Source organism: Gymnodraco acuticeps, unplaced genomic scaffold, assembly GCF_902827175.1.
Source record: "Gymnodraco acuticeps unplaced genomic scaffold, fGymAcu1.1, whole genome shotgun sequence".
Taxonomy (NCBI): Eukaryota; Metazoa; Chordata; class Actinopteri; order Perciformes; family Bathydraconidae; genus Gymnodraco; species Gymnodraco acuticeps.
The window spans coordinates 206,497-219,038 of record NW_022990335.1 but is presented as its reverse complement, the minus strand read 5'-3'; the positions used below and the strand labels follow the sequence as shown (position 1 = coordinate 219,038).

The following is a 12,542-nucleotide window of genomic DNA, read 5'->3' as shown; positions in this document are numbered from 1 at the left end:
ACACTCCGTATTTTTGGTCCGATCGGGACGTGAACCTTGGGTCCAAAGTCCAATCCCCTACAGACTGAACCACTGCCGCCCTGGGCATTGATCTTTCATCAATGTGACGTTTATTTTCCTCCCACATCATGGTATATTTGAGTTATCTCAACAGTATGGAGCTAGAGAGACAACTAATAACAGAAAACCAATTTTCTAGCTTTGTGAGTAGAGAAAAAATTAAACTGCAAATGTTATTTTTTATTTAAAGAAACACAACACAAGTGCAATAACAATATTTGTTCATGTTTTTATTTTAAGGCGGAATGTTAGAGGTCTATTGAGGAAAACAAATATTAATATATATTGCAACTTTAAGTTTTCCTTAGTGGTGAACACAATACTTTCCTTTGAGAAATAGTGACTCTTCTCCTGCATTAGCTTGTTTTGATGAATATACTTCATAATAAAAATGTAACTCCCACTGAGGAATATTTATTGCTGTAGTTGTCATCCAAATCCTGACTTCAGCTGGATATCATAGCTTTTAAATGCAGATGTCATCTGTTTCAGGTGAGATATAATCCATAAAAGCAATTTGTTAAGCGTGGCTAATATCAACCAGTGTCGTGTTTGAAATGAAAAAGTACAATTTATACTCCCTCTTATTAACCTATCTGGCTTGTCTTCGTAATTCAAACCCACAGTGCGGCACGACACGGCCGCAGAGGACAAGAGGACGGTGGGTAAGAAATAGAAGTGACTTGCATTTATACACCTGAGGCCTTGTCCCATCCTGATTAACTCCTTGTATTTATTGCAGAGCGAAACTCAACCTTGATGAGTTTAAGAAAATGTCACGGATGTCTGTGTTTTAGAAACCGTCAGTACATCAGCTGCGGTGTACTCCTGTTGTGCCGCCCTCAGGGTTTCCATGTTATGAATGGTTTAAAAATGAACTCAAGCATCCATCTGCTGAGCACAAATTCATTACCAGATGCACTCACTTTCGCATCATCTGCCCAGTGGCTATCACCATGACTACAGAGCCTTGCTGTGTGATGCAGGAAGCGGCAGATGGGCAGTGGAAGTTGTTAAAGTATATAATCCCCCCCCTCCTGTCCCACCTCATCCCTCTGGACACACAAGTCCTCTCTCTGTTTTTGTTGTGACCCCCATCTTACACAGAGAAGGAACCTTCAGGCATAAAGTCATGGCTTCATTAGCCGTGGAGCCCACTCCCATTAAAGGGCACTCTTTCACATGCTTCAAGGGCTTTTGCTGGCTTTGATATATTAAGACACATTCAAAACACAACCTTTTTGCAATGCCCTCCTTTGGTTAGACAATGCTCAGTAAAATTGTGTATTGATTTTGTGGCCGACACTTAAGTAAATGTGGGCACTAGCCCAAAAGCAGTCTTTTTACCTCTGAATGACGCACACAGACAGGAAAAGCTCATTAATTAAGCCAAATATAATCGAAAATCTATTTTACATGAATGAACTGAAACTGCTTTTTGAATTAATATTGAAAAGTGCATTTAAAGAAACCGTTCAAATCATAGGACATTTTCCTGACTTTTATTTTTCTCATCTTTCAATAGCATTTGAATTCCTTTAAAATTATAATGACATTTCTGAAGTGAAATGGCATATAATAAAGTGTCTCCATCTGTAAACTAACAATACAAATCTGCCACTGATTTCTTCCCTGAGGGAAACAGTGCTGCCAAGAACATTGTGTGAAAATAAGAGACTTACACAGGCTGTAAATAAAAAGCTTTGAACAGCCTTGTTTGTCCGCAGTTATACTCATTACCCAGTTATATTATGCAGTGTTTTATTCCACAGTCCATAAGACTGTTAAACAACTGAACTAAAAACATCCATAACATTCACCTGTTTGTAACTTACAAATATATGAATATTTTAATCTGCATTTGGTGTTTGGATACACTTCATTATTACAGGAAATAAGGGCTTGTCTCATGACTCAAAAGTAGTTTATTGATTGGATTTTAATTACTTTGAATTCCACCAGATTGAATATTTTGGCAGCAGAAAGGGACTCTCAAATACTTAAGTGTGATCCTTCATCCTAATTTTTCACACCTTAAATATACATTTAGCCTGTATTGACACCCATAAATCGTGCATACTGAGATACTTTCCAAAAGACACTCAAGTTAAAGTGGCATAAATAGATATATGTGGGATAAACAGATGTATCTCATTATAAATTGAATGTTTGAAATGGGCTCACACTTTAATCCTACACTGAATAACATAAATAATAAGAATATTAATACACAATTACACATCCAGTTTAAACTTGAATTCTCTTGATTTAATCCATACAAATGATGTCAGTCATCCACTTTTAGAGGGGCGACAGGGTTAAAAATAGGTCTTTCACTACGTAGATGTAATTTTTCATAGCTCATCTCAAAGTCCTTTTTAGTGCCATTAAGGACCTCCAGACTACCTGTCCTTACGTCATACCCGTGCACCCTCAGTCGCTGGATGCGATAATTCACTATCTGCGTGGTCAGCTCCAAAACAGTCGGAGTCTCTTTGATTTGCGACATGCTGATTCCAACGCTGAGCAGGCCCTTAAAGCGCTCGGCCAGAATATCCTCAGGGTAGTAAAGCACAGCCGGGCAGTTGAGGACGATGTGCCGCAGCTCTGCCTCGGAGCAGCCAATGGTGTCCTGCGAGTACGCCATGGTGCGGCGCATGGTGTCGGGGTTCAGCTCGGTGACAAATCCCCTGAGTTTGGAGAGCAGGTGGAGGAGCTCGGCGGTGCTGAAGCCCTTGTCCCTCAGAAACAGCAGGTTCTCCCTTAGCACCTCAGGGGGCTTCATGAGAACAAACGGGTTCTGACTCAGCAGCTTCTGCAGCCAGATCTTCATGTTGGCCTCCTCCCCCCCGAGCTCCTGGTAAGCCTGCTGGAGGGTGCGCACCATCACCTCGTTCTGCTCCACCGGGCGACTGAAGCTCAGCGGAGCGCTGGCCATGAGTTTAGTGATAATTCTCTTGTTGAGGTTAAGGCTCTGGAAGAAAGTGATGTTGTTCCGCTGGTTGTCGTGGTGGCTGGAGGAAGTGAAGAAGGAGGCTGGGAAGTTCTCAATGATACCAACCAGCTCTTTGTGTTTCGGGCACACAGACATCCACAGCTCCCTCTGAGTCTGCATCTGCTCCGGCTGGCAGAGAACCGCCTCAGGGTGAACTGTGAGGATCCGGGCAATGACAGGGCCCGAGGCCCCTAAGTCCTTCAGCAGGTCTGCTACCTCCTTAGTGTAGGCTGGGCTCTGATGCAGGACCCAGCTATTTAGTTTCCGCACCTTCTGGATGTCCACAGAGAGATCGTAGAGAGCCTCCACAGTCTGCTGGTTCTCTGCTGGGATGAGTGTTGCACATGGTCTTATGTGTAAAGATAGAGCTGCGGCACTTTGGCATCTGAGGCACAGGGATGTTGCGATCAAACGCAACATTGAGTCATGAGGTAGATAACCTAAAGGAGCAAGAGAATAAATAATGTATAGCAGAGGGAGCTTTATGATGAGCAGACCATTACAGTGATACAGAATAACATATAAAACATTAATCAAACAATGGTATCAGCTGTGGTGATGCTCTGAAAAGTCAACGGTGTGTCACTGTCGGCCATGTGATCCTATCAAGACAGGATACTACCAGATGTAAAATGCTTTTGTTTCTCTATCCACAGAAACCTCAGGCAGTTGTACAACAATATCCTCTTAACGTTATGCAGTCAGGGGATTTTTCTGGGGCTTCCTGTTGTCACTAAGCCCCACAGATAAGAAAATTAAATTTAAACAATCACAGTTGTGCTAGTTCATGTAAACGTCCCCCTTTAAAACAAGTATTTACAGAATGCTGACAGAAATGTATTATCTCAATGTATTTTCCACTAAAACACATTAGGACTACTACTAAGGCAAATGGAGGTTGTCTGAACAAGTCAGGAGTCATCAATCTGTTCCCTCTGCCAAGGACAAGCAACAAGAGGAATCAAAACAAGAGAAAGACACAACACATCGCTCAGAAAACCTTGAAAATCTATCACTGCACCCGCCTGAGGAATGTCTTGATTATGGGAGACAAATGGAAGAGTCTCCACCGCCCTTTACACCCCCTATCACCTCTGAGGATACTCTTCCTTCACCCCACAGCTCTCTCTACTCTCCGTTCACCCTTTCACCCTCGCCCACCCTCCTGGAGATCGTTGAACACATGAAGGAGATACAGAGGGTTGGCACCGATTCCTTCCTGGAGTTCAAAGACCAAACTAAGGCGATACGCAGGGCTGGCAGCATGTCCTTTACCCCCGCTCCTCAACGACGCCCACCAAAATCACTGCAGAGACGCGCACCATCTCCCCCGTCTTCATCACCGTGCCTACGTCAACCACCTCCCCCCCCTGGCAGCATGTCCTCTACCCCCACACCATCTCCCCCGTCTCCATCACTGTGCCTACGTCAACCACCTCCCCTCCCTTCAAGAAAGCATCTGCAGTCTCCGAAGCCTGATAAGGATGTGTGTGTACAAAACGCAACAAACTCTTACTGATATGTGATGGGTCCAGGCTCAAGAGCGTATGGCACTCTCAACTCTTTCCAGGACATGCCGGGGCCCTGCCTGCCAGTAGCTTTGCCGATATCTGTGTTGATAGGTAATAGATTAAGAGCGGTGAATCAGCTTAGAAACAGGAAGTGCTCAAACGTTTGTGTGAGTTTATCAAATTTAGCAGTGATTCCATGTCAGCCACAGCTTGTTACAAAAAACATGACTGATAGTGTGTTTAACAAACTTAAACTAGCTTTATTAAATGTCAGGTCTCTGGCAGGAAAAACATTTTTAATCAATGATTTTATCACTGAGCACAATCTTGATTTTATGTTTTTAACGGAAACTTGGATTGAACAAAATAACAGTGCAGCTGTTCTTATCGAATCAACCCCTCCCAACTTTAGCTTTATGAGTCAGGAAAGAATGCATAAGAAAGGGGGTGGAGTTGCTATTCTGTTCAATGATTCCATTCAATGCAGGAAGACATCGTATGGGAACTTTGCTTCTTTTGAATATGTGGCCCTTCAGCTGAAATGCTCCTCTCGAGCTCTGTTCCTAAATATCTATAGACCACCCAAATACTGTGCAAGCTTTTTTGATGACTTTACTGAACTGCTGTCTATAGTGTGTATTGACTTTGACCGTCTAGTCATTGTTGGTGATTTTAACATCCATGTTGACAACCCCCAGGACAGAGGGGCTAAAGAACTGTTTTGTGTTCTTGATAGCATGTGACGGAGCCCACGCACAATAAGGGGCACACTCTGGACTTAATTATCTCAAAGGGTCTGAATATCTCTAAGGTTGTGGTGACTGATGTTGCACTCTCTGATCATTCCTTTGTGTTCTTTGAGAGCTCTATTTCTGTTCACAAAAATGTTCAAAAAGAGGTAACCACAAAGCAATATTTAACTGAAAATACTAGGGAAATGTTTACTCAGAATTTTTCTTCCACACTTGCCCCTGCCAACATCTCAGTAAATGAGCTAGTAGATCATTTTAATTCAAAAATTAAAAATGTTATAGATGCCATTGCTCCAACTAAGATGAAGGAAGTGACTGGGAAGAAAATATCTCCATGGAGAAAGGCCATGACCGTGAAAGCAGAAAAAAGAGAATGTCGAAAAGCTGAACGCAGGTGGCGAAAAACAAAACTCCAGGTTCACTTTGAAATCTATAAAGAGAGACTTGGCCTTTATAATTTGGTATTGAAAAACGCACGACAATTGTTTTTCTCTGACATCATTACCAAAAACAATGCACGTGCCTTGTTTGCTACCGTTGACAGACTAACTAACCCCCCAGTGTTAGTAGCCTCTGAATTTCTATCCACCAGGGCGTGCAATGATTTTGCCTCCTTCTTCACTGACAAAATTCAGAAAATCTGACAAGCAGTCAGTGCCTCTGCATCAGGAACAGCAAATGTGTTGTCTCTGTGTCCACTTAACATCAATTCAGACATCATGACACAATTCCATCAGATTAATGATAAAAACCTAGAGGACATTATACAACTTCTGAAATCCTCCTCTTGCTGCCTTGATATTATTCCAACAGGATTTTTCAAAGATGTTTTGCCTTGCATGGCCTCAGATCTACTTCATATAGTAAACAAATCTCTTCACTCAGGTATTTTTCCACAGGCCCTAAAAATTGCAGTCATTAAACCGCTCTTAAAAAATAATAATCTAGATGCTTCAGTAATGAACAATTACAGGCCCATATCAAACCTCCCATTTCTAGGTAAAATCATTGAAAAAGTTGTTTTTCAACAGTTGAGTAATTTCTTGCATTTAAATAGTTGTTTCGATGTGTTCCAGTCAGGCTTTCGTCCAAACCACAGCACTGAGACTGCTCTTGTAAAGGTCTTCAATGACATCCACTTAAACACAGACAGTGGCAGAACTTCAGTGTTAGTATTATTAGATCTCAGTGCTGCTGTTGACACTGTTGACCACAGCATATTACTAGACCGACTAGAAAACTGGGTGGGACTTTCGGAAACAGTTCTAAATTGGTTTGAATCCTACTTAAAGGACAGAAAAAACTTTGTTTCTATAGGTAAATACACATCTGAGTTGACAAATATGACATGTGGGGTTCCTCAAGGCTCCATCTTGGGGCCTCTTCTCTTTAACGTCTACATGCTACCACTGGCTCAGATAATGAAAAACAACAAAATAAGTTACCATAGCTATGCAGATGACTCACACATTTACGTAACAATTTCACCAGGAGACTATGCTCCAATTCAAACACTGAGTAAGTGCATTGAACAAATCAATGACTGGATGTGTCAGAACTTTCTCCAATTAAACAAAGATAAAACTGAGGTAATGGTTTTTGGAGCCAAGGAAGAACGTATAAAAGTTAGCGCTGAGCTTCAGTCTGCAAGGTTCAAAACAACAGATAAAGCCAGAAATATAGGTGTAGTCATGGACTCTGACCTGAGTTTCAACAGTCACATTAAAACAGTTACTAAATCAGCTTACTCACTGGTCAGCTTTCTGTCCCCAGAGTCAGAACTAAACATGGAAAAGCAGCATTTAGTTATTATGCTCCAAATATCTGGAACAAACTCCCAGAAACCTGCCGGTCCGCTGCAACTCTGACTACTTTTAAATCCTGACTAAAGACTTTTCTTTTTGCCGCTGCTTTTAATTGAACTATTCACATCTTAAACTGCACTGTAACTTTTATCCATGTATTTTTTCTTTTAATGTTTATTTTATTATCTTTTCTTTTTAATGACTGATTTTAAATGCCATTTTCTTAATGTCTTTCGTTTTTGTAAAGCACTTTGAATTGCCTTGTGTTGAAAGGTGCTATATAAATAAACTTGCCTTGCCTTACCTGTATTAAAGTGAATTGCTGTTTATGTAGTGATGAAAAAACCATAATGTAATCTCCATGCTGCTTCAACACAGAGTGCACCCAGATGTTTACATGTTGTGAACATCAGCACATTTCCTCAACCATAATCAACATTTTTGCACATCATGCATAAAATATACCACCTTCTAATTCATAACCAGTTATATATTACACCAAAAACAGCCTTGCTCTGATAACACAGTATTTTATACTATTCTGCACAGCTGGTTCCAGGTGTTTCATATGATCAAACTCGTGGGTGGTTCAACAACCATCAGCTAACACATTCAAAACTAGAGCAACCTTAGTGCAACTTAATGCACATTATTGTGACGATGAGCACAATCGTACATCCTAACATCTTATCAGAGTTTACGCGGATACCTAAATAGGCTACACTTATCCCGCAATTTCAAAATAAAAGTCTCCTTAAATGAAATGCTGTTTTTTAGTCATAGAAACATGCTAGGTATGTAGCCTGCTTGTTAGCTAACTAAGAGACAGTAGCCTCGCGGAACATCACGTAATTTAACCATATGGCTTAACATGGTAACTACCAGTCACTGTTGACAAAGTGGTGTAAATATTTTAAAGGTAGGCTATAGCTAGTATTTTGGCATCTTTAAACTTACTTAAAGTTACCTTAAGCAGCGGTCAGAGGAAGTGGCGTATTGTTATGAAACTGTCTTCTTCTTCTTCTTCTTCCTCTTTTTCGGGTTTGACGGCGGTTGGCATCCAGCTCAATGGTGCATTACCGCCACCTTTCTGTTCCATAGTGTGGATCAGACAGTACTTACTTCTCATTCTAAATCCCTCACAATAAAATGAGATTAAAAAAAACAAAGAAAAGAAAGAAACACCTAAAATCCTATGAAACCCCCCGGCCGTACCCCCTAAGAAATATAACAATGCCCTAACCTGTGCTGCCTCACTCATGCTCGATACTACCTATATAGTGACATCCTGTACTCCTACCTCCTTTAAATGATTTCTCAACATCTCCCTCTATGTTTCATACTTTTACATCTCATTACTGCATACTCTATTGACTCCCAGACAAACCAGTCTGGTGCACTATTAATTTTAACATTGTGTTCAGTGCACAGTGCCCCAATCTCAATCTGTTCTACACGGTTTATTCTCTACAGACACTACACAACACTATTTTGAATTTGATGTAGATGCCTCCCTTTCCCACCTTTCTTGCCACATTTACTTTCTCCCAGATTACACATTTGACCTCGGCCTTAGTAACATGTATTTGCATTTCTACAATACCCTTCTTTAAAGGCCCCTTTTACAGTCCATCGGCCTTCTCATTTCCCCTCACCCCCAATCTATCAGATGTTCTTCTGCTGATTCCAATACCTTTTTCAGGTACTGCCACCCCAAATCCTGTCACTACTGTCCAAGGTTTCTTAGCACCATCTGTGTAAATGTGTTTGAAATACCCTATATTCATTGTTAACAGGTATATCTTATTGTTTCCTTTCCTTTTAAGCCTCTAACAAATACAAATCTGTTTCAGGCCACACAAAAATCCATGGAGCCATCAAAGGAAACACCACTGAAGGGCCTATCTTCAGATCATACACTCTTTAGCAACACCATTTTCTATCTGACCAAAGTTGTGTAATAAAACTGGTTTCCTGTTCTGCTATTAATAGAGATCAGCGTTGTGCAGACGCGGTGTCCAGTACTTGAGAAAAACACTACTAAGTCGTGAAAAATACAAATGTGACCCTGAAATAACTTTGATTTCCTTTTTTTATTGCATCATGCACAATGTAGAAAAGTGTTAATTCATTGCATGCTCCTAATGCCCTAATTTATTCCTCCTTTCAAAGCTCTGCTCTTTTATTGTAGCCCATATGTCCAGTAGTGAAATATTTGTGGCAAAAGTCTGTATCTCAAACAGCAGTTGGTGCGCCTCCAAGCCCTGCAGCATACGGGGCCCTGATGAGTCTAATCAGTGCAGGGCTGAATTGGACTGAACACACGGAGAGTTTTCTCACAGTTGGTGCTTAATCATGATGCTTGATCACCAGCTCTGCAAGCTGTTCCCAGAGCCGCTGCTGCTGTGTGGGTAGCTAGGTTCATTAGAGTTTATGTACCAGTAAACAGATGATGCGCCTCAAAGGAAAACAGGTTGGTGCCTCTTTCCTTAACCCAATATGTTGACAGGAGTGAGCTGGTCATCAGATTGCACAGATATGTATGATGTGATAGATAGATTGTGTCCAAGCACAACACAGAGAAGAGACACATGTGTTTCATGGGAGAGGACTTTATTTTTTGTGGAGCAGAGGCATAAAACAGCACGTAGGCCTGCAGGGTAAACACTGTCTTTCACCCTTCTTCTCTTTGCAGTCAACCTGTTAAAGTTTCCCCTACCCATATCAAGTGTTTAAGCAAAGTCACGCATTCAGTATGAAACACGTCTTGCAATAATACTCCTGTTATTTCTGCAGGTATGAGGAACTTAAGCAGGTTTTTTTAGGAGCCAACTCAAGCAAAAACATTTGGAAGCTTACTTGGCAAAGATAAGTAACAAATGCATAAAGGATACGGGCTGTATGCAGAATTCAAGTCCCCAGATCTGTTTGAGACTGAGATGCAATTACCCCTCTTATAAATATGATGGTGGTGTCCAATGTGCATAACTTGCCTAGACTTATGACATGACGCAATGTACTTACTGTAACTTTATTGTGTTTTATAACACTCAAATGAAGGACTCAACTGCAGGTTACAGCACCGTCACCAAAACAAAGAATAATAGCAGCAAAAAAAAGATATAAAGGAGGTTTTCCGATTAAATGTGGGGACAGAGATGTAAAGGAAGAATGAAAGTACAAGCTTTTCCAAACTGCCACTGAGCACCACAAGCACAATTTGGTACCAGTTGTCAGAGTCATTGCAGATGCTCACACACCGGGTGCTGCTTTGTTGAGTTAAGAAATTAAATACGTCTCATCACAGAGGCAATTTTGTCCAAATACAATGAAAAAAGTAGCCTAGTTTCTATTGTCCACTGCAAAGGCATCATTTGATACAAAGATTATCCTCTGACCCACTTCCTGCACTGTTGGTTGAAGTACAGGGTTTTCCCGACAGTGTACTCTGTCATATAATACTAGAGATAGCCCTGGGGCCTCATTTATAAAAGGATATACGCTCAAAAAATGGCGTACGCCAGTTTCTTCGCAATGTTTGCGATTTATAAAATATTAACTTGACGGGAAAACGTGCGGTCCTCCACGCAAACTCTGACCCATGCGTCCGCACTAAGCACAAAAACGGGAGAGACGAGAAACTGCGACACCGTTGGCAGAAGGAAGAATGGAGAGAAATATGTGGAAATAATACCATAAATAAAATGTTACCTCTCATTTATCATATATGAAGAATTCATTTTCACAAATTGATTAAAGCCATACTTAAAATGATTAAACAAACGCCTGTTTGCGACTCCTCAGTGCACACAAAAACATAACTTGGAGAAATAAATAAATACGGATATGTTATTTAAAACCACCTCGAATATGTTGTGTTAATGTTATGAAATGTTTTCTCATAAATTATGCGGTAAGCAGGAGGACAGAATTACGTCTAAACTGACGCCGTGTTGCATTTCTATAGGTTGTAGATACGAGCATGGTTTTATATAGCCTACTATCATGTTTAATCATGTTTTATGCCGTTTGCCAAGACTTGATAAGTCACTCGTAAAACACAGGAGGTAAGAACACCATATGTGGTAAATTGTACAGCTAATATAACACAACACATTAGTTGTATTTCCTTTAACTGGTGGATATAGGGTTGCTGCGGGGGGGGGGTTGAGACGCACAGGCTGCAGTGGAGACGCTGCGCACAGCTGATCGACAGCTGGAACACAAACCACCAAATACAAAAACATAATTCAGATCCAGTCGTCATGACTCCACACCGGAGGGATTCCCCGTTCACTTCTTACAGTTTCTCGTCAAGGGTCTCCTGTCCCTGGGCTGCTTCTCAGGTCGACTATTTTCATTTCCTCGCTCCTCGGTCTCACCGGAAGTTGATTTGCCTGCGCCATCTTGAGTACCGTCCCATGGCTCTTATTTCTGCCGGAGGACCGAGGATCGAGGAGCGAGGAGCGATCATGGAGGAGCGATAACCGAGGAACCACCAGACCATCCTCCGATAAAATCCTCAGATACTCACCCCGCCCCCTTACCATGTATCGCTCACTGATTGGACGAGGCAGTGCATGCACTGATCTGATGCTTCTTGACATGAGAGCAGTTTCCCAGCGGAGTGAAGAAAATACATGAACCTCACGGGACTCACTCCTCAGTTTATACCGTGTTTTGTTTCAATTAATGTATCATTTAGTTACACATATGTGATATATCTGAACAACAAAGTGGTCAAAAATCATTTTATTCATTTATTGGAAACATTTTCATGATCGCTTTTTTCGTTTCACATTTTCATTTATTGTCATTTCCATTCGGTCAGTCATTAAGTGCTATTAAAATGTTAATGTGCTACATATTCAAACAAACAAACAAAGTGTGCAATCCAATGAATGTTAATCTAACTGGGTTTTGATAGATAACATATCTCTTTTTCTTCTCTCAATTATTGTATTTCTATTGTGCACTCTAATCAATAATAATCAAACTATTGTTCGTTTAAATACATTTTAAGAATGGCGTTTATCTTTTTTGAGAATGACTTCTTATTTTATTTCATGTATTTGGATCTACAACAGATGATACTAATGTTTATGTCAGTAAATGTGCACTAACAGAGGCGGGGGTGTTTGTGGAAATAACGGGTATAGAGCTGGCTGCTGCCAGACGAACAGCCGTGCAGCGTCATCACAAACGGACGTCGCTTCACGTGACGCTCCGCAGGAAAGGACGTCCCATTGCTCTTAAAACTCATTTCCCTGCTTCTCGTGGTTTCCTTGCGTCCCTCCATGCTTCCCTGGTGGGAGGGACTAAACGCAGGGAAACGACGCAAATGAGGGAAGCAAGGATTTCATTTAATCGACCAGAGAAGCAGCCCCGGTGTCAGTACCAGATGTGTTCGGGGTGTCAC

General features: G+C 41.2%; 1 protein-coding gene across 4 annotated transcripts in view; it reads right to left on the bottom strand.

The window, feature by feature from the left end:
- The window catches only part of mterf2 (mitochondrial transcription termination factor 2), a 28,812-nt gene extending 20,607 nt beyond the window's left edge, over positions 1-8,205 (bottom strand). The window contains exons 1-2 of one of the 4 annotated variants that reach the window (XM_034223376.1): positions 8,081-8,205; positions 220-3,495 (exon numbers count right to left, since the gene is read on the bottom strand). In XM_034223376.1, the coding sequence (XP_034079267.1) occupies positions 2,348-3,475 (1,128 nt within the window). In that variant the 5' untranslated portion in view covers positions 3,476-3,495; positions 8,081-8,205 and the 3' untranslated portion in view covers positions 220-2,347. Of the gene's footprint in view, positions 1-219; positions 3,496-4,571; positions 4,626-8,080 lie in introns of those variants that run through there. The other 3 variants (XM_034223377.1, XM_034223378.1, XR_004569715.1) reach the window with 3 other exon arrangements.
- Positions 8,206-12,542: the final 4,337 nt, after the last annotated feature.